Source organism: Trachemys scripta, chromosome 3, assembly GCF_013100865.1.
Source record: "Trachemys scripta elegans isolate TJP31775 chromosome 3, CAS_Tse_1.0, whole genome shotgun sequence".
NCBI classification, from domain to species: Eukaryota; Metazoa; Chordata; order Testudines; family Emydidae; genus Trachemys; species Trachemys scripta.
The window spans coordinates 73,470,022-73,494,150 of record NC_048300.1 but is presented as its reverse complement, the minus strand read 5'-3'; the positions used below and the strand labels follow the sequence as shown (position 1 = coordinate 73,494,150).

Genomic DNA, 24,129 nt, shown 5'->3' with positions numbered 1-24,129 from the left:
AGATACCACAAATACACCATTCCTTTCGTTTATAGCATCAGAAATCTTTGATAAATTTTGTTTTAGAAAAGTCTTGGCTAGTTTACATCCGAAAATAGTTATTTCCTCCATCTCTTTCCTACAATAGGTAAGGTGAAGTTCCAACATCCATTTTCACCACTATTACCCTGTAAGTGCCCATAATTTTCTCAAGTTAATTTGGAGCTAAAATGTTCAATGCTTGATTATAGCATAATGGTGAAATATTCTGTAAAGTCTAAGCAAACCATTCAGCCCTTTTTCAATCATCAAAACGTTTAGTAACCAGCTACCTCACATATTTTCCCCCTTGTTTTCAAACAGAAGTACTGACACTTGCATAACTCAAATCTGCTCAAGCTAGAAACTCCATCCGCAAATTTTAAAGTTACAAGCACTTAAAGTCATCAAATTCATGCATATGGTAGAACCAGAACTGCCACTCAAACTGAATTTCTTAACTTCTGAGTACTCATTTTCTCAACCTTAATGATGCATTAGTGGTAGATTTTGTATTTAAGAAATACATATACACACACAGAATAAGTTCAAAATTAAGATTGCATTTCAGTCTCTTTGCCCCTAAAACACTTTCACAGGTCACACACATGCAAGAGGTAGAGTTACACAATGCCAGTACAATGGCATAAGAAATTTTTATATAGTATGTCAATACACCAGTATTAATCTGATGCTTCAACATGAAATTTTTAATGCACCACATTTATTCATTTCTAAAATAATTTTTGCCCAGTAGTGTTTCACTGCCTGCAGATAGCATATGTAATAACATAATTGGAAACCTTATGTCCAATCAATTTTATACAAAATACTTGTATGTAACAAAACAACTTCAGATTTGAAGCAGAAGGATTAGGGAGGACAACAGAATTATATAAAGCTCCATGAAGAGCAAGTATTAGAAGGGGTCTTCTCTTCTCTAAAGAAGGCTTAATAATACAGCTCAAAAGTATTTATTTATTTATTTATGTAGCTATAGGAAAGGCAAACAAACACAGTTTCAATTAATATTCTTTAATAAAGCAAACAGTATCTCCTACTCAAAGAAAAAAACAAATCTGTTACACTTACAGTACATTTTTTCTTCTTTTAATTACAAATGAGGAATAAGATATCCCCTAATTATGAATACCACCACCACCACCCCCAAAAAAGCAGAAGCTCAGAAGCCAGTCTGTTACAAACAGGCCAAATCTTGATTAGTTACACAATGTTGAGTCCTAGTGATGACGTTTAGTAATACAGTTTGTACTTATATGCCACCTTTTATCAGAGGATCCCAAAGTGCTTTACAAAAGTTGATACACTATCCCAATTTTACAGATGGGGAAACCAGGAAATAAAGAGTATCTGATTTACCCAAAATCACAAAATGAAACAGTGCCAGAGTTGGGAACAGAACTGAGCGCTCAACACCAAATCCCCTGTTTTAGCTACTAGACTATACTGCTTCCCCTATTCTCTAAAAGAAAGCTGAGAAATCTACTACACATAGCACAAGCAGGTTTTCTGACTACTAACTAATGTGACAAGGTTCCTCCTCTACCTTGGTGGGTCCTGCGCTTATTGACGGATTTACTCGCTTCACAGATTCACCCTGTGGGTCAGGAAACAGTCCAGAGACCTTCCCCTCTGGTAGAAGCTATAGTCCAGATCAATTCCTCCTCTGTTTGATCGGGAGTTGGGAGGTATGGGGGGAACCCAGGCCCGCCCTCTACTTCGGGTTCCAGCCCAGGGCCCTGTGGACTGCAGCTGTTCAGAGTGCCTCCTGGTACAGTTGCATGACACCTACAACTCCCTGGGCTACTTCCCCATGGCCTCCTCCCAACACCTTCTTTGTCCTCACCATCGGACCTTCCTCCTGATGTCTGATAACGCTTGTACTTCTCCATCCTCCAGCAGTACGCCTACTCACTCTCAGCTTCTTGCACACCTCTTGCTCCCAGTTCCTCTCTCACACTTCTTCTCCTCTGGCTCCCCCTGGCTTGACTGGAGTGAGCCCTTTTATAGCATCGGAGGAGCCTTAATTAGAGTCAGGTGCTTAACTGCCTCACCTGACTCTTAGCAGGTTAATTGGAGTCAGGTGGTCTATTAGCCTGGAGCAGCCCCTGCTCTGGTCACTCAGGGAACAGAAAACTACTTATCCAGTAGCCAGTATATCTCCCTTCTGCTACTCTTCTGTTCCCAAATGGTCTGGGTCTATCACACTAAGTTCATACAGGCTAAAAATAAGAGAAACATTCTCTAGTCAGAACTGCTTTGCATGGCAAGAATCAATTGATGGAAAACATCAAGACCTTCTGAAATAGTAGCTCAGATGGAAAAAACAAAAATCATATTCAATCTGCCTTCCCTTAGCTAACTGCCTTACAATGCAAGAAGTGCTTTAAATTCATCCATTTGGGGGATGCTCAATTTGTTTTGTTTTAAAGTAATTTTGCATTGAGATTTCTTTTTTGTTTTCCTGTATTTTGGAGGAATTTATAACTTCTGCTGCAGTTGCAGAAGAAAAGTGGAATTCAGAACTCAGGAATTAATTGATCTGTTAGGTACAAGAGAAGGGGATGAGATTTTCAAAATGTTTTGTTTTTAGCCATTTGTTATTTCTAAATCTCCATGTACATTATGCTAATTTAGCATAGAACTCTTAAAAGCTGAAGATTTGAAATTAATCCTGAAAGTTAAATCTCTTCTAGAGTAATTCAATTCTTGAATCTCATTAATTCATACTAGCTGGGAGACTCAAATCCTGCGTACAAAGATTCAATGATTCTCCCCAATAATTTAGCACCGAGGAGCTGCACTAATGCTAAACCGAAAAAAAATTATCAGTGTAGGCAAAACCATGGTAGATAAGACTTTGTGATTTAGTAAGAGAACAATATGTGAGTCTCAAGTATGCTGCATCACAAAATTGAATGTTTTATTATTTTGACAGGTAGACTAATTTTTAATTATGTTATCACTTCATATTATATTAGCCAATATGCTGCAGCATTTACTGTAGATGTAGCCAAACTGATCTGTAGCGAGTTGTCTAGTCATATAATGCTGGCTCTCCTTGTTTCCCGTTGCTAATTGCATTAATAGGTAACTCAAATATATTAAATACTGCCCTAAGATTACTCTTCCAGTTTAGCAATTGGTGTAGTTAACATGGGGATATTATGTAATTGTGAATGAAGAAAGGGCAGGTGGGTCCACAAGACTACATTTTTTTGTGGTGTGGTCCACACCACAAAAAAAATCAAGAATCCCTAACTTAATAAGAGTTCAGTAATAAGATCTCACTACAGAACTACTAACAAATCTTTGAAAAGTAGAGCAAGACTCCTGACTGTTTTGTAATAATTTTAGTAGCAAAGTGAGAATTAGCAATGTTCTGTCCTGACCCCGGAAACAAATGATACTAACAGACAGAAATGCTAGCCCCGACTTGATATACTGCTAAAACAAAGGCATCTGGAATGGATTCTCAGTGCCATCAGATGCATCATGTATTTCTTTCACATTTTAAAAGTTACATTAAATAATATTTGTCTGGATTAAGTCAATTTGTTTTAAAAGCAATTTAGTTCACTCAAGTGCAAACCCTGAAGATGATTAGATGCTTTTGGTCATATTATTCTCAACAAATTTTGGATTGCCCTAGTAAGCAGAAGATAGATTACTTACATATATGCTTATATTTAATTTTCTTCCCCTTCAGCAATGTTATAGTCTATGCTTTGTTACTTCTTTGATCAGCTGCAAATTACAACATAGCTTGCAGTTAGCCTTAAATGCAGGACTTCAAAAATATGTTAGAAACCACAAGATCGCCTGGAGTTTACGATTCTTAAAAGGAAATAAGGTTAGACCAGGGCTTTGGAGCGGAGCCCAGAGCTGGAGCACGGAGCAGCTCCGAAGCAGTGGAGCTGCAGGTTTTTGCCTGGAGCTGGAGCGGAGCCGGAGCACAGCTCCAAAGCCCTGGTAGACATTAAACGTTTTTCCCTCCATAATACATAAAGGAGGTCAAAGCGCTATCTCACCCTGCCACTTCTATTGTGAAAAACTTTTCTTTTCTTCCTGCCTTAAAAAAAAAAAAAAAAAAAAAAAAAAAAAGGCCCACAACAAACATTAGATATGTTGTTCTCATCTACCTTTTCTCTCTCCTCTTGGCCCACAATCCCCTACCAAAAAACTATGGACAAATGCAGAACTGCTGGATACCAAAAATACCAGACAAGGGAAATTTGAGTAAGAGCACAAGTGATTTTTAGTCCAACTGTTTAAAAACATTTAACTCAAATGCCTACGTAGCAATTGTGGGAAAAGATGTGTTTGTTAAAGATTCAGTACTCTGTTAATTAAAGGCTAAAAAAGCTTCCATTCCATTTCCAATAAATTCTGCAACAAAATCAGACCAAGACCAGATGACATTCCTGATATTAAGTTCAGGCCGTCTGATACATCATAAAGAATCAACAGGGCATAAGCTTTTTTTTTTTTTTTTTTTTTTTAAAGCAGATTACTTTTAATCATAGACATATATTTTTCTTTGTCAATCTATCTAGGCTGTTTGACTTTTCCACAGCATTTCTCTCTCACAACTTCCAGTTCCCCGCCACTAACACCTAGGATACGTCTACACTGCAATAAAAAACCCACAGCATTGAATTTCAGAATCAGGATCAACAGACTCAGACTCAAATGTCTCAGACTGTAGGGCTAATACTTGCAACACATATGTTTGGTTTTGGGCTGAAGCCCAGTTTTTGAGACCCTCCTCCCTCACAGGGTCTTAGAGCCTGGGTCCAGCCAGAGCATCTACATTGCATTTTTCAGCCCTTCAGCCTGAGCCCTGCAAACCCAAATCAGCTGGTCTGGGCCAGTGCCATAAGTCTTTTACTGCAGTGGAGAAGTATCCCTACAGGCATTCTGAGGTCAGGTCAGGGGCTAAAAGTTAAGATATAAACTACTGAAGGTCAAAAATATTTCATTGGTAAAATGGCTAGATTAGTACCTGCTAAAACTGCAGATTTTAAAGCCAATTATTTTTGTAGCAGAACCTCAGCGGCAAGAACGAAAAATCATATTCAAAATCAGTTTCTCTAGCCATTACGTATGATGTGGCTAACCATATTATGAAAAAAAAAAAGATGTATCAAGATGTGGTATTTGATTTGTGGTGCAATGAGATGTGGAACCCTGAATTCTTACTATATACAACGATCCTCACTCTTCCCCTCCAATCGCTCTTCTTCCATTGTCCTGGCAGCCGGGGGGGTGGGGGGAGAGAGAAGAGAATCAAATTTCTGGACCAAAAAAGTGAAATCTCTTACTTCATGCTTGAGGGACAAGCTGTTCTCTGTCACTTAAACCATCTAGTCCCTGACTGGCATGTTCTGACCTGAAACGATATGAAAAACAACCTCCCATTTCCATTGCCTTGTGAATATTTCAAATTGCAGTAGGGCACAGTTGCCATTTTGAAGACCACTAATTCTGTATATGCTATCACCACTCTTCTCAAAGGGTACGTCTTCACTACCTGCCAGATCGGTGGGTTGTAATCGATCTATCCCCCCAGTGTAGACCAGCATGAAGTTTACTTCTTGAAAAGAGCAGAAGGAGAAATTTAGCATAGTAGTGACCTGCACAAGCAAGATATCCATTTCTTCTGCTCTAATGTAGTAGTATTTGCAAGACAAACAAACAGTTTAATCTTCAGACTCAATTTGGTTGTACTATATACTCTCGCTTAACTGAAACTCTATTACCCAAACCTCTGAATTACCTGAATCCCTTCCTTGTCCCCAGCATGAGATACATGTTGCGGAGGCCATGGGAAGAGATTCAGGCATTGAAGAGGTTCGGCTAATAAAGCAGATAGCTCTGTCCAGGACTGTGAAGAGAACGACAATGACAAGTGGAGGCTACCTTGATGCTGAATAGCTCCTGCACTAGTGCACGGAGTCCTCTACAGCCCCACTGTCACGGAAGGGGGCAGTGCAGAACAGAGACCCCCTGCTAGGATTGCAAGGAGGAGGAGGAGGCGGCCCTGGATGTGGGGGAGACCCCGACTACTGAATGGCTCCTGCCATCTCGATTATAGGAACTTCTGATTATATGACTAAAATCCATGTCCCCCGTGCTATTTGGATAACTGCACTGTACTCCTTCGGTACACTCAGGAGTGTTAAGTTCAGGTCCATCAGATCAGGAATTCATCCCTCAGCAAAGAACAAGACATGCAGTGCAGAGAATACAATTTATTTTCTTTTCAACAACTCATTTGGACTACTAAAAAAAATAAGAGTAAATTACAACTATATTTTCTAGTAATGTAAATTACAACTGTGACCAACTTGTACTTAGACAAGACCCCTTAAAACAACAAACAGAAGTTACCTAGCAGTCTCCCTTCCCCTCTACTCCCTTTCTTTCTAAAAGCTCCAACCTTGAAGAACAATACACAAAGCTTCAGAATTTGGGATTCTAGTTAACTTTTGTTGTATTTTCTTTTTCTAAGCATATTGATACCAAAGTGGAGGAAAGAGAAACACAGTGCAAAATCCCTACCACAAAAACAAAGACGGGAATACAGAAAGGTGCATAAAGACATGTTTTCTATTCCCGATTTCCACAAAAAGGATCCAGTTACAAAAATCTCATTATTTCTGGTGAGGAGTTATGGGCGAATAGTAAAATATTCTGATATGCTATTTCTCGAGAATATGCAGGCATCAAATAATTTACCAGGAGATTGCCCACATACAGTAGACCACTTTAGATGAAAGATTACTACAGAACCTTAAACTGCAGATTATTTCATAAAGACAAATTGGTGTAGAGATACTCCAAATCCCAAAATGAGACAAAGGCACTAGAACCCATTACATGTTTGGTATGTGTGTTTGCAGAAGGGACACTGAAAATACAGGCATTATGCAATCACCCAAATTAACAAAATACTGTACTACACGGGGGAAAATAGCCAAAAAGTATTTAGCAAGAAGTCTCATGACCATCCTTGCAGCCTCTAGCACTACAATCAGAATTATTGAAGTCATCCCTAGTGAGCATTACTGGATATCTTGTCACAATTTCAGCATAAAAGATGTAGTTGACTAGTCAGGAATCTATCAAATTACAAACGTTTAAATAATGGGTTTCTACATTCCTTAACTGCTTTGGTGCTTTTTTTTAATTTATCAAAATATTCCAGTACAAAGTTGCTCATTCCTGTAACTCTTCCACTAAAAAGTTTCCTTGCAATACAGTCATGTTTGCTGCCCATTGGGGTAAGGAATATCATAAGCATTGTTGTATTTTATTTTCTATGTGCTTGTCTTCACTGCATTGTCAGCTCAAGCTATAACTTGAATTTTACCCCTAACTCCACTACTATCCACACAGGAAAATCTCTTTCTCAAGTTAAGCAGTGGTTTAAACTCAAGCTAGCTAGCCTGTCAGGGGATGTGGATTGAAGGTCGAGTGCTGGTGACGCTGGAGACAGAAATGCAGCGGGGATGCAGCAGCTTCTGTTACATCATTTTGGACTGTTAATTAAATCACTGTATAGTTGGAGTGTTTTGCATTGTGGTTATTCTAGTTCTATTAGCTCAAGTGAGGGTGGAGAGGAATAACTCAAGTGGAGTAACTCAGCCCAACTGTTGAAGTGAAGACAAGCTGTATGATCGCAGGGTAGGAGTACTGTGGGACAATTTTTGTTTACAAGGCTGAAGCCTTGTCTATCTGGTGTTTTAATCTGCACCAGAGGAGTGTAAATTCTAGGGCACGCTAACTGGCTCGTGTGGACCCTGATGGTGTACACTAGGGATCCTTCAGTGCGCGCCAGCAGGGTCCGTCTGGGCCAGTCAGTGCGCAACACGCTAGTACACATTAGAATTTACACCTCTCCAGTGTGGGCTAACACACTGTGTAGACAAGCTCTCAACTGGCTTCAGTATTTATATTAGGTACAGTTACTTTTGGGGTTTTTTTATTTGTTTTTTGTTCCATTTCGGTTAGACCCTCTAGAGGCACCATAATAAGTTACAATTTATTACTACTATGTTGTATATACACTCAAACTGTTTGAGTCCCATTTTCACTACCTAAATTGTACATAACTAGCTCCTCTTGAACATGGAAATTAGAACTGCTATGCCGGGGCATAGAAAATATTGGACTTTAAACCCTTTCTCCAAATTTAGGGATTGCATTAATGAATACAGGAAAAACTGAGTTTAGAACTGTAGCTCATTTATCTCACTTTCATTACAAGTGAACAGATTTAGCCAAAGTACAAAACTACTCATTACAATGATATTAAACAACTATTTTATTATTTTATTTTAACTTTAAGCTCACCTCCATCAAATAAAAAAGTTGTCTATATCCCTGCTATAAGAGTAGCAGGAGACCCAAATTTGCCTTTCATACTACTCCAGGAGAAGGAATCAGAGTATTGACTTCTTCCACAACAAATATATGGAAGATATTTAATAAAACAGGGCACACTTATGCTCTGAAATCTTGTCATTTTGATCATCATCTAATACCAGCCTAATTTTGGAAGCATATGTCTCAAGAGCCACTACAGTTAGAAATTAATGCTTTATACTATTTGAAAATAAAGATTGCTGTTTTCAAAAGGAATAAAAGCATATGGGTTTCTAACTCTATCTGTTCTCTAGATGACACAGTGAGGAAAGGAGGTCACCATAATATGATTTTTAAGCTTGATATCTGATGACTTGCCAGGAAACAAGTGCTATCAACTGCTGGAAAGTGAGTATGCTGCTTTAGTTTCTAGACATAGGTATTCAAAAATACTGAACTGTAAAACAATCACTTATCCATTGGATTAGTGATTTAGTGCTGTGTTAAGCCCTGTATCAGTGACAAATACCAGAGCTCAGACAGCATAATTTTCAATCAAAAAATTAAAGACTATCAAGTGATAAAAGGGAGTTTTGGGCTGCTAAGAAAGAAGTTGATCAGATTTCAGAAAAAAGAAAAATGAAGATCAGAATGAGTTAGTCTATAGACCATCATATACTGGTTTTCACTTAGCTATGTATGAAAGTGCCATTCTCACTGTACCTTGTAATATCTGAAGTAGTCTCGTTCTTGCAGTTTCTGTATATTGGGGAAGATCTTGTAAGTATTGAAGTCATCAATGCTTTCTATATCACACAAGCAGTCATCCAACACTCCGGTGAGCTACAAGAAACGAATATATTATATTCTATTGCTTTCCGGAAAAGATTCAAGGTAGTAAAAATAGTTCTTAGTTAAACAATTCAACCCCAACAAAAATTAAAAGATTTTTCTTAATAAAGGTAGATGAGGAGTTAGATAACTATTACATTAATGCATCATTGACAATTTAGTTTTGTTATGAGTTGGGTTAAACTCTTGCTGAAACCACTGGATGTAACAGCCACCCTTAATTTGTGCAAGCAACAGTTTAGCTCCTTTATGGAATAGGACAGCTGAAAAATAGTAGCTTACACACAAAAAAAAGGTATATGAGGGCAGAGATTTTGTTTTGTGTGTCTGTGAAAGTTAGAAGGCAAGAGAGAGAGTCAGCAAGCAAGCATTAGGCCTGGTCTACACTACGAGTTTAGGTCGAATTTAGCAGCGTTAATTCGAATTAAGCCTGGACACGTTCACACGACGAAGCCCTTTTTTTCGACTTAAAGGGCCCTTTAAACTGGTTTCTTTACTCCACCTCTGACGAGGGGATTAGCGCTAAAATCGGCCTTTGCGGGTCGGAATTGGGGTAGTGTGGACGGAATTCGACATTATTGGCCTCCAGGAGCTATCCCCCAGTGCTTCATTGTGACTGCTCTGGACAGCACTCTCAACTCAGATGCACTGACCAGGTAGACAGGAAAAGCCCCGCGAACTTTTGAATTTCATTTCCTGTTTCCCCAGCGAGGAGAGCACAGGTGACCATGCAGAGCTCATCAGCACAAGTAACCGTGATGGAGTCCCAGGATCGCAAAAGAGCTCCAGCATGGACCGAACGGGAGGTACGGGATCTGCTCGCCATATGGGGAGATGAATCAGTGCTAGCTGAACTCCGTAGCAGTAAACAAAATGGCAAAATATTAAAAAAGGTCTCAAAGGCCATGAAGGACAGAGGCCATAAGAGGGATGCACAGCAGTGCCGCGTGAAAATTAAGGAGCTAAGGCAAGCCTACCACAAAGCCAGAGAGGCAAATGAAAGGTCCGGGGCAGAAACACAAACATGCCACTTCTACGCGGAGCTGCATGCAATCCTAGGGGGTGCAGCCACCACTACCCCAACCATGTGCTATGACTCCGTCAATGGAGAAACACACAACAGGGAAGCGGGTTCGGGGTACGAGGAAGATGAGGATGAAGATAATGTAGATAGCTCACAGCAGCAAGGAAGCGGAGAAACCGGTTTCCCCAACAGCCAGGATATGTTTATCACCCTGGACCTGGAACTAGTAACCCCCGAACTCACTCAAAACGTGCTCCCAGACCCTGAGGGCACACAGGAGACCTCTGGTGAGTGTACCTTTGTAAATATTACACACGGTTTAAAAGCAAGCATGTTTAATGATTAATGATTAATTTGCCCTGGCAATCGCGGCCAGTACAGCTACTGGAAAAGTCTGTTAATGTGTATGGGGATGGAGCGGAAATCCTCCAGGGACATCTCCAGAAAGCTCTCCTTCGTGTACTCCCAAAGCCTTTGCAAAAGGTTTCTGGGGAGGGCTGCCTTATCCTGTCTGCCATGGTAGGACACTTTACCACGCCAGGCCAGTAGCATGTAGTCTGGAATCATTGCATAACAAAGCATGGCAGCGTATGGTCCCGGTGTTTGCTGGCATGCAGACAACATCCATTCCTTATCTCTTTGTTATCCTCAGGAGAGTGATATCATTCACGGTCACCTGGTTGAAATGCGGTGATTTTATTAAGGGGACATTCAGAGATGCCCGTTCCTGCTCGGCTGAACAGAAATGTTCCCCGCTGTTAGCCACGCGGTAGGGGGGAGGGGTGAAGTGATCATCCCAGAGAATTGGGTGTGGGAGGGGGGAGGGGGGGTAGTTGGGTTTGTGCTGCATGTTAACCCGGAAATCACAGCCCCTCCTTTTACATTGCAATCCCATTTTAAATGGCCAACCCAAGGGGTGCTTGGTATGGGAAATGAGGGCGCTACTGTTTGAAACCATTCCCACATGTTAGGAAGGTTAAAAAAGCCAAAAGACTGTGGCTTACCATGGCTGCCTGCAAGCTGAAATCTGTTGCCTGGCACTGCGTGAGTGATCTCTCACACCAAACCGGCAGGCCCTCAATATAAGAGGAAAAATGTGACCTTGTAACGAAAGCACATGCTGTGTAATGTGAACAGCAAAATTTAACGTGAAAGAGTGTACCCATTGTTCTCTAAAATGTGTCTTTTTAACCACCCCTCCCTTCTCCTCCACCAGCTGCAAATGTTTCTCCTTCACAGAGGCTAGCGAAGATTAGAAGGAGAAAACGGTGGACTCGGGATGATATGTTCTCAGAGCTCCAGATGTCCTCCCACGCTGACAGAGCACAGCAGAATGCGTGGAGGCAGTCAATGTCAGACTACAGAAAAGCACAATATGAACGAGAGGAGAGGTGGCGGGCTGAAGATGATAGGTGGCGTCAGCTTGCAGACAGAAGGCAAGAGTCGATGCTCCGGCTGCTGGAGCATCAAACTGATATGCTCCAGCGTATGGTTGAGCTGCAGGAAAGGCAGCAGGAGCAGAGACCGCCGCTACAGCCCCTGTGTAACCAACAGCCCTCCTCCCCAAGTTCCATAGCCTCCTCACCCAGACGCCCAAGAACACGGTGGGGGGGGGCCTCCGGCCACCCAGTCACTCCACCCCAGATGATTGCCCGAGCATCAGAAGGCTGGCCTTCAATAAGAGTTAAAGTTTTAAACTGCAGTGTGTCCTTTTCCTTCCCTCCTCCCCCACCCATCCCGGGCTACCTTGGCAATTATCCCGCTAGTTGTGTGATGAATTAATAAAGAATGCATGAATGTGAAGTAACAATGACTTTATTGCCTCTGCAAGCGGTGCTCAAAGGGGGGGTGGTTGGTTTACAGGGAAGTAGAGTGAACCGGGCGGGAGGGAGGGGGCGGAGGGTTCATCAAGAAGAAATAAACAGAAGATTCACACCGTAGCCTGGCCAGTCACAAAACTCGTTTTCAAAGCTTCTCTGATGCGCACCGCGCCCTGCTGTGCTCTTCTAACCGCCCTGGTGTCTGGCTGCGCGTAATCAGCGGCCAGGCGATTTGCCTCAACCTCCCACCCCGCCATAAATGTCTCCCCATTACTCTCACAGATATTGTATAGCGCACAGCAAGCAGCAATAACAATGGGGATATTCTTTTCGCTGAGGTCTGAGCGAGTCAGTAAGCTGCGCCAGCGCGCTTTCAAACATCCAAATGCACATTCCACCACCATTCGGCACTTGCTCAGCCTGTAGTTGAACAGGTCCTGACTACTGTCCAGGCTACCTGTGTACGGCTTCATGAGCCATGGCATTAAGGGGTAGGCTGGGTCCCCAAGGATCACGATAGGCATTTCAACATCCCCAACGGTTATTTTCTGGTCCGGGAAGAAAGTCCCTTCCTCCAGCTTTTGAAACAGAGCAGAGTGCCTGAAGATGCGAGCATCATGTACCTTTCCTGACCATCTCACGTTGATGTTGGTGAAACGTCCCTGGTGATCCACCAGGGCTTGCAGCAGCATTGAAAAGTACCCCTTGCGGTTTATGTACTCGGTGGCTTGGTGCTCCAGTGCCAAGATAGGGATATGGGTTCCGTCTATCGCCCCACCACAGTTTGGGAATCCCATTGCAGCAAAGCCATCCACGTTTCCCAGAGTCACTACCCTTGATATCACCAGGTCTTTCATTGCCCTGGCAACTTGGATCACAGCAGCCCCCACAGTAGATTTGCCCATTCCAAATTGATTCCCGACCTACGGGTAGCTGTCTGGCGTTGCAAGCTTCCACAGGGCTATCGCCACTCGCTTCTCAACTGTGAGGGCTGCTCTCATCCTGGTATTCTGGCGCTTCAGGGCAGAGGAAAGCAAGTCACAAAGTTCCATGAAAGTGCCCTTAGGCATGCGAAAGTTTCACAGCCACTGGGAATCGTCCCACACCTGCAACACGATGCGGTCTCACCAGTCTGTGCTTGTTTCCCGGGCCCAGAATCGGTGTTCCACGGCATGAACCTACCCCAGTAACACCATGATTTGCACATTGCTGGGGCCTGTACTTTGTGAGAGGTCTATGTCCATGTCAATTTCCTCATCACTCTCGTCGCCGTGCTGCAATCACCTCATCGGCTGGTCCTGGTTTTGCTTTGGCATGTCCTGGCTCTGCATATACTCCAGGACAATGCGCGTGGTGTTCATAGTGCTCATAATTGCCGTGGTGATCTGGTTCCATGATCCCAGTGCTATGGCGTCTGGTCTGAAAAAAGGCGCGAAACTATTGTCTGACGGAGGGAGGGAGGGAGGGGCGAGTGACGACATGGCGTACAGGTACAGGGAATTAAAATCAACAAAGGTGGCTGTGCATCAGGGAGAAACACAAACAACTGTCACACAGAATGGCCCCCCCCAAAGATTGAACTCAAAACCCTGGGTTTAGCAAGCCGTTGATTTCATGGAGGGAGGGAGGGAGGGGGAAGCAAATGAATACAGAACAAATCTATTTTTTACATCTTAAGCTGACAGCCGACGGTGCAGCATGACTGATAGCCCTCGGCATCTTCTGGGTGCTAGGCAGAAAATACTGGGCACTTGGCAGAAAATAGTGTACTACAACTGATAGCCGCCATAATCATTGGGAAGGCAGCAGAATATGACTGGGGGACATACGGAGTTTCAGCCATCATCTGATCGAACCAGTCGTAATACACCATCTACTGCCAAAAGGCAAGGGGCTGCTGCTGTGTAGCAATGCAGCCCGACGTCTGCCAGCCCCACGTCTGCCAGCACCCAGATCGCCAATGAAGGCTACCAGTCATATTGCACCGTCTACTGCCAAAAGACAATTAGCTTCTGCTGTGTAGCAATGCAGTACCACGTCTGTCGGCACCCAGATGATATATGGTGACGGTGAGCTGAGCTGAGCGGGCTCCGTGCTTGGCGTAGTATGTTGTCTGCACAGGTAACCCAGGTAAAAAGGCGTGAATCAATTGTCTGCCGTTGCTCTGACAGAGGGGGAGGGGCCTGACGACATGTACCCAGAACCACCCGTGACACTGTTTTGCATCATTCAGGCATTGGGCTCTCAACCCAGTATTCCAATGGGTGGCGGAGACTGCGGGAGCTGTGGGATAGCTACCCATAGTGCAACACTCTGGAAGTCGACGCTAGCCTCGGTACTGTGGACGCTGTCCGCCAACTTAATGCACTTAAAGCATTTTATGTGGGGACACACAATCGGCTGTATACAACCGATTTCTATAAAACCGGCTTCTATAAATTCGATCCAATTTCGTAGTGTAGACATACCCTTAGACATAGCCACAGAAGCATTGATAGTCTGGCCCTCAGTGAAAGCTATGCGAGCTTTTGGGCAAAGTGCTGTCTAGAAAGGGGCTTGAACCATTGGGCAAAGAAATTGTCTCCTGCCTTTTGATTCTTGCGATGTTCAAGAAAACAGGACTTTGTACATTCTTTGTAAATAAACAGGATAGTATCAAAAGGTATCTGGCTGTGTCATCAATTTCTCCTCAAACAAAACCATAGGACCCTGAATTTTGGCTAACCTCTAAACTCAAAGAGGGGTGACAATATCTTAACTTTACACTTGTTTAGAATAGAAAACTAATTTCTGATGCCATGGACTGGCATCAGTTCACCTCCAGGTGCAATACTATTCGAATGTAGCAACTATGGAGATTAATGCTATGGTCCTGCAATTTGTACTTCAATGGAGTCAGTCTCTATAGAACATGTTGCAGCCTGAAGGGCCTACATTTCCCAAACCAGGAGGATATATTATGTTAAAATATGATTTTCTGAGATGCATAGTACTGTCACAGAAATTGTTTACCAACTTATGCGATTGAACCCCTAATGTACATAAAAATCTTGCATTATCTTAAAATACTTCACTTTGAGTTTAAAATAAGTTCTGTTAACCCATTTCTAAAAGAGGAATAGTTACATTATACTTCCAACTCTTTAAAGTATTTTGATACTTATCTGCAGAATGTAGTAGGAAAAGTATTAGAATAATAGACTGTTACATACCTTACAGTTTTAATAATAATATAAGAGCAGCCATAGTGGGTCAGACTAATAGTCCATCTAGCCCAGTATCCTGTCTCTGACAACAGACAGCGTCAGATGCTTCAGAGGGAATGAACGGAACAGGGCAATTTTGAATGATCCCTCCCATGTTATCCAGTCCCAGCTTCCGGCATTTGAAGGTTTAGGGATGCCTGGAATATGCAGTTGCATCCCTGACCATCTTGAGTAATGGCTATGGATGGATCTATGCTTCATGAACTTATCTAATTCTTTTTTGAACCCAGTTATATTTTTGACCTTCACAATATCCCCCAGTTCCACAGACTGACTCTGCATTGTGTGAAGAAGTATCTCCTTATGTTTGTTTTAAACCTGCTACCTATTAATTTCATCAGGTGACCCCTGGTTCTTGTGTTATGTGAAGGGGTAAACAACATCTCCTTTTCAATTCCTCCACACCATTCATGATGTTAATAGACCTATATGCCATCACCCCTTAATCATCTCTTTTCTAAGCTCAACAGTCCCAGACGCTCTTCACACGGAAGCTGTTCTATACTCCTAATCATTTCTGTTGCCCTTCTCTGTACTTTTTCCAATTCTAATGTATCTTTTTGGGTGACCAGAATTGCAAGCAGCATTCAAGGTGTCGGCATACCATGGATTTATATAACAGCAATATCTATTCCTTTCATAATGGCTCCTAACATTGTTAGCTTTTTTGACTTATGCTGCATGTTGAGAAGATGTATTCAGAGAACTAACCATGATGATTCCAAGATCTCTTTTTTGCGTGATAACTAATTTAGACCCCATCATATTGTATCTGCATTTATCAACACTGAATTTCATCTGCCATTTTGTTTCCCAGTCTCCCTGTTTTGCGAGATCACTTTGTAACTCTCCACAGTCTGCTTTGGACTTAACTATCTTGAGTAATTTGGTATCATCTGCAAATTTTGCTACTTCACTGTTTACCCCCTTGAATATGCGGAACAGCCCTGGTCCCAGATCCTTGGGGGACCCTACTACTTACCACTCGACACTGTGAAACCTGACCATTTATTCCTACCCTTTGATTCCTATCTTTTAACCAGTTACTGATCCATTAGAGAATCTACCCTCTTCTCTCATGACTGCTTACTTTGCTTAAGAGCCTTTAGTGTGGGACCTTGTCAAAGGCTTTCTGAAAGCGCAAGCACACTATATCCACTGATCACCCTTCTTCACATGCTTGTTGACACCATCAAATAACTTTAGTAGATTGGTGAGGCATGATTTCCCTTTACAAAAGCTATGTTGACTCTTCTCCAACACATCATGTTTTTGCATCTGATAATTATGCTCTTTACTATAGTTCAAACAATTTCCCTGGTACTTAAGTTAGGCTTACCAGCCTGTCACTGCCAGCATCACCTCTGGAGTCTCTTAAAAATAAGCATTATATTTGCTACCCTCCAGTCATCTGGTACAGAGGCTTATTTAATGACACACATAGGATTTGATCCTGTAAATACTTATATGACTAATCCCACTGGTCGTTACTCAAGTAAGCCTAGCTACTCACATGAGTGTTTGCAGTATCAGTGCCTAAAATTACAATTTAAAACACAAAGCATTTTTAAATGCCTTTAATAAATTTAACCATACTTGTAGATCTTAGTCCATGGTCAGCTATAGAAATGGCAATAGAACAATGCTACACATTATTGTTTTTCATTAAAACCTACAGCTTGTGTTTTAGTCTTCCAAACACAAATTAAGAGTTATTCAGCAAGCAACAAAACACTGAAGATAAAAGATGGACCCTTCAGAAATGAGGAGAAAGATGACATCTGAGAAGTCCTGAGTCTAAAGATAAAACAATTTTAAAAAAATATCAAAAATATCAGTGTTTACAACATAGATAAGAAACAATACAAACTCCAATTATCTGTTTTCAAAAGCGAGACAATGTTTTTATAAATAGCAAAAAAACTCTTTGCAAAGTGTATTTAAAATGAAACGCTGTTATAATTGTATTAAGATACTCTTTGAAGGTGTTTATATGGCCCATATTGTGCGTCAAGGCACAACACTGGAAGATGATAACCCTCGTTCATGATAAACCAGCAAAATAGATTAAGGGATTTCAAGCTACTCATTAAATTTACAGAGCGGTTCTACTAGTGTGGATTCCACACTCAGAGCTTTATCTTACTTCAAAGTACTCTATCATTCAGTAAATTAAATGTAACAGGTTTCTGCATCTTCTCTATTAGTGTTTGAATATTTGCATGGAAATAATTCTCTTTACTACATTGTCAGAAAAAGAATTGCATTTAAAAAGATCCTGTGTTAAAACATTATTAGAACAAACAACATTAAAAACCTATTACTTTTCACTATTCACGCTGGGTTGTTGGGGTATTTTTTGGGGGAGGGAGGAGTTGCATTTCATTGATCTTGGACAATGAAACTAGACTGGTTAGTTCACTTGATAAGTATAGGGCCAAATGCTGCCCTGGCATGAGTTATCACACCTCCAGTGAGTTTAAAGGAGTTGCATCAATTTATGCCACAACTGAATTTGGTCCATAGCATTTTTCTGCTTCTTATACAGTACTTTTACTTCTGATACTGTAAGGAATTTTTGTCTTTGGAGGAAGTGATTTAGACACTGAAGTGATTTAGACACTTAATTGAAATTTAACTAACAATTTAATGAAAACATTTCTAGTGCTAATAAATATGTAAAACTTTTTTTTAAAATAAGTCTATTTACAAAAATTACATCTACAACACCTCATTAAATATTCCACTTCTTACCTTGGAAAACACGGCAATGTTCAGTTTTATATATAAAACTGAGGAACATAAGGACCTAAGAACATAAGAATGGCCATACTGGGTCAGACCAAAGGTCCGTCCAGCCCAGTATCCTGTCTACCAACAGTGGCCAATGCCAGGTGCCCCAGAGGGAGTGAACCTAACAGGTAATGATCAAGTGATCTCTCTCCTGCCATCCATCTCCGCCCTCTGACAAACAAAGGCTAGGGACACCAATCCTTACCCATCCTGGCTAATAGCCATTAATGGACTTAACCTCCATGAATTTATCCAGTTCTCTTTTAAACCCTGTTATAGTCCTAGCCTTCACAACCTCCTCAGGCAAGGACTTCCACAGGTTGACTGTGCGCTGTGTGAAGAAGAGCTTCCTTTTATTTGTTTTAAACCTGCTGCCCATTAATTTCATTTAGTGGCCCCTAGTTCTTATATTATGGGAACAAGTAAATAACTTTTCCTTATTCACTTTCTCCACACCAGTTATGATTTTATATACCTCTATCATATCTCCCCTTAGGAAGGAGAAGAATGATAAACTTCTAGCTAACATAACAAGGCACTTAAATTATTAATGTTGATATTATTTTTTCAGTTACAACTGTTATGCACAATGCATACGTGTTATAGGAAGTGGAAAATAGACCAGCTAAATATAACCACAATGTATGCAATTCTCTCATCACTGTCTTACTAGCAACTATAAGATTCAAATTAATTACAAATTGAAAAATACTATTGTATTACTTTTAATTTTATTTGTATAATATGGATCAAAAGTGACTACCCCACAATCTTGTTTCCAGGAAGTGTAATAGACACTTTAAAAAATATTTTATTACATATGCCATGTAACCGGTAAACTTAATCCTCTAACTTGTTTTCCAATATAAGTCAACCTTTTATAAAAATTATGCTTAAACAAGATTTAAGTGCTAAGTTATATGCATTTAAAATATGGAATTTATAGAAACATCTAAATTTGTTATCTTGTGAAACATACAAGTTCTGCATAGAATACATGAATGCAGTAACACTGTTAGCACATTTATACAGACAACCTTAAAAGGTGTGCTATCAGGTGGTTGTATTTTAATTGCTTAAACATATTTCCTCATTAGAAAACCAACTGGGATACCTTGTTTTGCTCCTCACAGTTTTACCACTTTGCTGCATACGCAAAATGAGAGACAGAAAACTAGTAGTCAAAACACTGTAAAGAACCAGGGGGTAATAGATATCTAGAATTTGAACTGCAGTTGAAATATTTTATTTCATGTTTAATATTTTATTACAAATATATAGGGCTGTCAAGCGATTAAAAAAATTAATCATGATTAATCACGCTGTTAAACAGTAACAGAATACCATTTGTTTAAATATTTGTGGATGTTTTCTACATTTTCAAATGTATTGATTTCAATTACAACACAGAATACAAAGTGTACAGTGCTCACTTTATATTTATTTTTATTACAAATATTTGCACTGTAAAAAACAAAAGAAATAGTATTTTTCAATTCACCTAATACAAGTACTGTAGTGCAATCTCTTTATCATGAAAGGTTCAACTATGAATGTAGAATTATGTACAAAAAGAACCCTGCATTGAAAAATAAAACAATGTAAAACTTTAGAGCCTACAAGTCCTACTTCTTGATCAGACAACCAAGTTGTTCAGACAAACAAGTTTGTTTACATTTTCAGGAGATAATGCTACCTGCTTCTTGTTTACAATGTCACCTGAAAGCGAGAACAGGCGTTCGCATGCATTGTTGTAGCCGGCGACACAAGATATTTACATGCCAGATGAACTAAAGATTCATATGTCCCTTCATGCTTCAACCACCATTCCAGAGGACATGCGTCCATGCTGATGACGAGTTCTGCTCAATAACGATCCAAAGCAGTGCGGACCAACGCATGTTCATTTTCATCATCTGAGACAGATGCCACCAGGAGATGGCTGATTTTCTTTTTTGGTGATTTGGGTTCTGTAGTTTCCACATCAGAGTGTTGCTCTTATAAGACTTATGAAAGTATGTTCCACACTTCGTCCCTCTCAGATTTTAGAAGGCACTTCAGATTCTTAAATCTTGGGTTGAGTGCTGTAGCTATCTTTAGAAATCTCACATTGGTGTCTTCTTATTTTGTCAAATTTGCAGTGAAAATGTTCCTAAAACGAACATGCGCAGGGTCATCATCAGAGACTGCTATAACATGAAACATATATGGCAGAATGCTGGTAAAACAGAGCAGGAGACATACAATTCTCCCCCAAGGACTTCAATCACAAATTTAATTAACGCATTATTTTTTTAACAAGCGTCATCAGCATGGAAGCATGTCCTCTGGAACAATGGCCGAAGCATGAAGAGGCATATGAATTTTTAGCGCTTCTGGCACGTAAATATCTTGAGACCCCAGCTACAACAGTGCCATGCAAATGCCTATTCTCACTTTCAGGTGACATTGTAATTAAGAAGTGGGCAGCATTATCTCCCATAAATGTAAACAAACTTGTTTCTCTTAGTGATTGGCTGAACGAGAAGTAGGACTGAGTGGACTTATAGGCTCTTAAGTTTTACATTGTTTCGTTTTTGAGTGCAGTTATATAACAAAAAACTACATTTGTAAGTTGCACTTTCATGATAAAGACATTGGACTACAATACTTGTATGAGGTGATTTGAAAATTATTATTTATCATTTTACAAAGCAAATATTTGTAATGCAAATAATATAAAGTGAGCACTGTACACTTTGTATTCTGTGTTGTAATTGAAATTAATATATTTGAAAATGTAGTAAACATCCAAAAACATTTAATAAATTTCAATTGGTATTCTATTGTTTAACAGTGCAATTAATCGTGATTTTTAAAATCACAATTAATTTTTTTTGAGTTAATCAAGAGTTAACTGTGATTAATCGACAGCCCTACAAATGTATAAACCTTGGTTTAAAAAAAACAATTGACAACCCTCCCAGTTTAAAGATTAAACATACAGCGAAACTTGCATTAAGGTTTGTTAATGACAGCACTAAGGACCACCAGCAAAAAACAAACACACAAAACAAAAAAAACCACCAATCCTGCTTTAAAGGCAATTTAATTTGGATATGGACGGATGTATCATTTAATGTATCCCATGAAATTTCCAACACATTTTCATAGATTCATGGAGTTTAATGTCAAAAGGAACCAGGAGATCATTTACTCTGACCTCCTGTATATCACAGGCCATTACATTTCACGCAGTTACTCCTGTATTGAGCCCACTAACTCTTTTTTCACTAAAGCATAAAACTTTCAGAAAGGCATCCAGTGTTAACTGTAATTTGAGGACATCAAGAAGAATTCACCACTTCTCTAGGTAGCTTGTTTCAACGGTTAATCATTCTCACTTAAAAACGTGCACCTTATTTTCACTTTGAATTTGTCCGGCTTGAGTGATTCGTTTCACTTAAATAAAAGGTAATCTATACTGGGCAAGCAGCAAAGAGTCCTGTGGCACCTTATAGACTAACAGACGTATAGGAACATGAGCTTTCGTGGGTGAATACCCACTTCTTCGGATGCATGCAAGGACTCTTTGATGTTTTTACAGAGCCAGACTAACACGGCTACCCCTTTGATACTGGGCAAGTGATTATTGACAGTCCTTACTGTAGGGCAGGTTTCACAGTATGAAAACCTTTAAAATGTAAATATATATTTAAAACAACCAAAAGAGACAACAAGAATCTGCTTGCTCTGCGTGGATGTCAATGATTCCATAGGTTTTCCCTAGTCTCTTTGGCCAAAGCTTCACCTGCCCTCCCACATCACAGCTGCTACCTTAGATATGGCTGTTTCTGATAAATAAAAGTAAAAGACTCTCCACTTCCATAGTATTTTTGGCATATGACGCTCTCAGTTTCCCAAAACAATTCAAAAAGAATGGTAAGCATTACTATCTCCATCTGTACAAGGGGGTAACAGAGCTTAATTTATATGCACCATCACTAAAGAGCAGTCAAAGTAACAGGAGACCTGAGTTCTGTTCCGAGCTCTAACTCCCAGGTCCTTAAGTACTACCAATAGACCATACTATACCTACCACAGACTTCCTAAAGAAGTCAGAGGTTTGCTTAAAAACGAATGGCATGATACAACCCATATCTTGTGAAGTACTCTGGGATTATTTAGAATGAAATGTGTACATATGTATATAGAGTACTGCTTCCTGAATTAAGCAACTACTCTATTTAATGTCTGAATCTTTGTATAAAAATATTATATCCCAGAACAGAGAACTTCTCTGTGCATTCATCTTTTCAAAATTTCATAGAATACCCCAATTATGCACCCCCTTGGCACGGTTACAAGTAAGCCACATTAAACATCTGCTCTGCTACTGTTAGCAAATGAAACCAAAATAGCTCCCCAATGAAACCTCAGCGCATCTCACTCAGCAAGAGGCAGCGGAAAGAGATATAAAGTAGATAATGCTTGGTCCTGCAAACTGCTGACAAGCTGCAGTCCCCCTCTTCGGATCAGCAGAAGCAGAGGGCAGCCAGCAGCACCAAACGCAGAGTCCACGAAGCTCTTGGGATCCCTCAGGACAGAAAACGCTGCACACATGTGAGCCGTTATCCAGCGGCGGACTGGCCGAAGGAGGAAAGCCCGGAACTCCAGTCCTCCTCCTCCTCCTCCTCCAAGATCCGTCCCCCCAGCCCCCGACACAGGCAGCAGCCGCCGACCCCTCCCGCCGGGCCCCATCTCTCACCTGGGCCTCCGCCGGACTCCAGATGCTGCCCAGCAGCAGGAGACTCACCGCCAGCCCCGTCCCCGCCGCTGTTCTTCGGGCGGCTCCGCGGGCGCTGCTCATGCTGCTCCCCCCTCGCCCCGCCACCCCGGGGGGCCCTCGCCCCGCTCCGCCGCGCGGCCAAGGGCTCGACACCGGGCAGAGGATGGACCCGGGTGCACAGGGACCGGCTAACGCTGTCGGCGCTGCCTCTGCCGGGCACCTGTCAGGAGAGGGCGCCGCGCTCACCTCCGCCCGCCTCAGCCACGCTCCCGTGTGCGCTGCGCCAGCCCGGCCCCCAGCCGCCAACGGCCGCCGGCCGCGCAAAGCGCTCTGGGAATTGGAGTCCAACCGGCCGCACTTCCCAGTCCGGTTTGGGGGCTGGGACTACAGGAGGCGGGGCCACCGCGGCGGCCAATCAGAGATAACCACGCGCACCTCCAAAACAAGAGGAGGTGACTTAGTACCTGTCAGTGGGAGGGAGAGGAAGGCAGGGCTAGGGCTGCCCAGAGCCTCGTGTCCCCCTCCCCCTGCGCAAGGGGCTAGGGAGCGTCCGAGAAAACCTTCTGTGACTGTGACGTCGTCTGCACAGCTGGCTGGCTTCTAGTTCGCGCCTTGCGTGGCCTCTGAGCCCGGCGCACACATCTGGGGGGCAAGCGTGTCACTGGCTGATTCCCACGTCGCAGTCAGTGGGGTTCCTTCGTGCAGCCCCACAGGGAAATACTCATTTATTTTAAAGGTAGAAAATGTGATGGTAACCCCCCAAAATCAGTGGGGAGCTCGGGCAAACCTGGTGCCTGAAACCAGTTATAATTCCTAATTCACTGCTGCTGGGGTTTGGGCCGTTATTGCAAAATATAGGATTGTTTTTAAATAAAAATAGCCATATTTTGACAATTGCAGGAGGCCACTATGGTGATGGCAATACCATCTTGTACTGAGACCATGGCGTGGGTCTGAGGACCCCTGAGTTCTTTGTCCTTTCCTGAAAATGATTTGTTCCGTGACCTGAGACACTTCATTTAATCCTTCTCTGTCATCTGCAACATGGTTACACTAGGATTACCATACGTCTGGTTTTTCCCGGACATGTCCTGCTTTTCGGCAATCAAACCGCCATCCGGGGGGAATTGCCGAAAAGCCAAACATGTCCGGGAAAATGCCGGCCGGGTACTTCCTCTCCCGCGGCTGCTCTGCTCC

General features: G+C 41.7%; 1 protein-coding gene across 1 annotated transcript in view; it reads right to left on the bottom strand.

Moving 5' to 3' along the window:
* The window catches only part of ERO1B (endoplasmic reticulum oxidoreductase 1 beta), a 59,771-nt gene extending 36,553 nt beyond the window's left edge, over positions 1-23,218 (bottom strand). Inside the window, exons 1-2 of the mRNA XM_034765060.1 lie at positions 22,912-23,218; positions 9,133-9,252 (exon numbers count right to left, since the gene is read on the bottom strand). Of these exons, the coding sequence (XP_034620951.1) occupies positions 9,133-9,252; positions 22,912-23,013 (222 nt within the window). The 5' untranslated portion in view covers positions 23,014-23,218. The remainder of the gene's footprint in view (positions 1-9,132; positions 9,253-22,911) is intronic.
* Between the last annotated feature and the right edge of the window lie 911 nt (positions 23,219-24,129).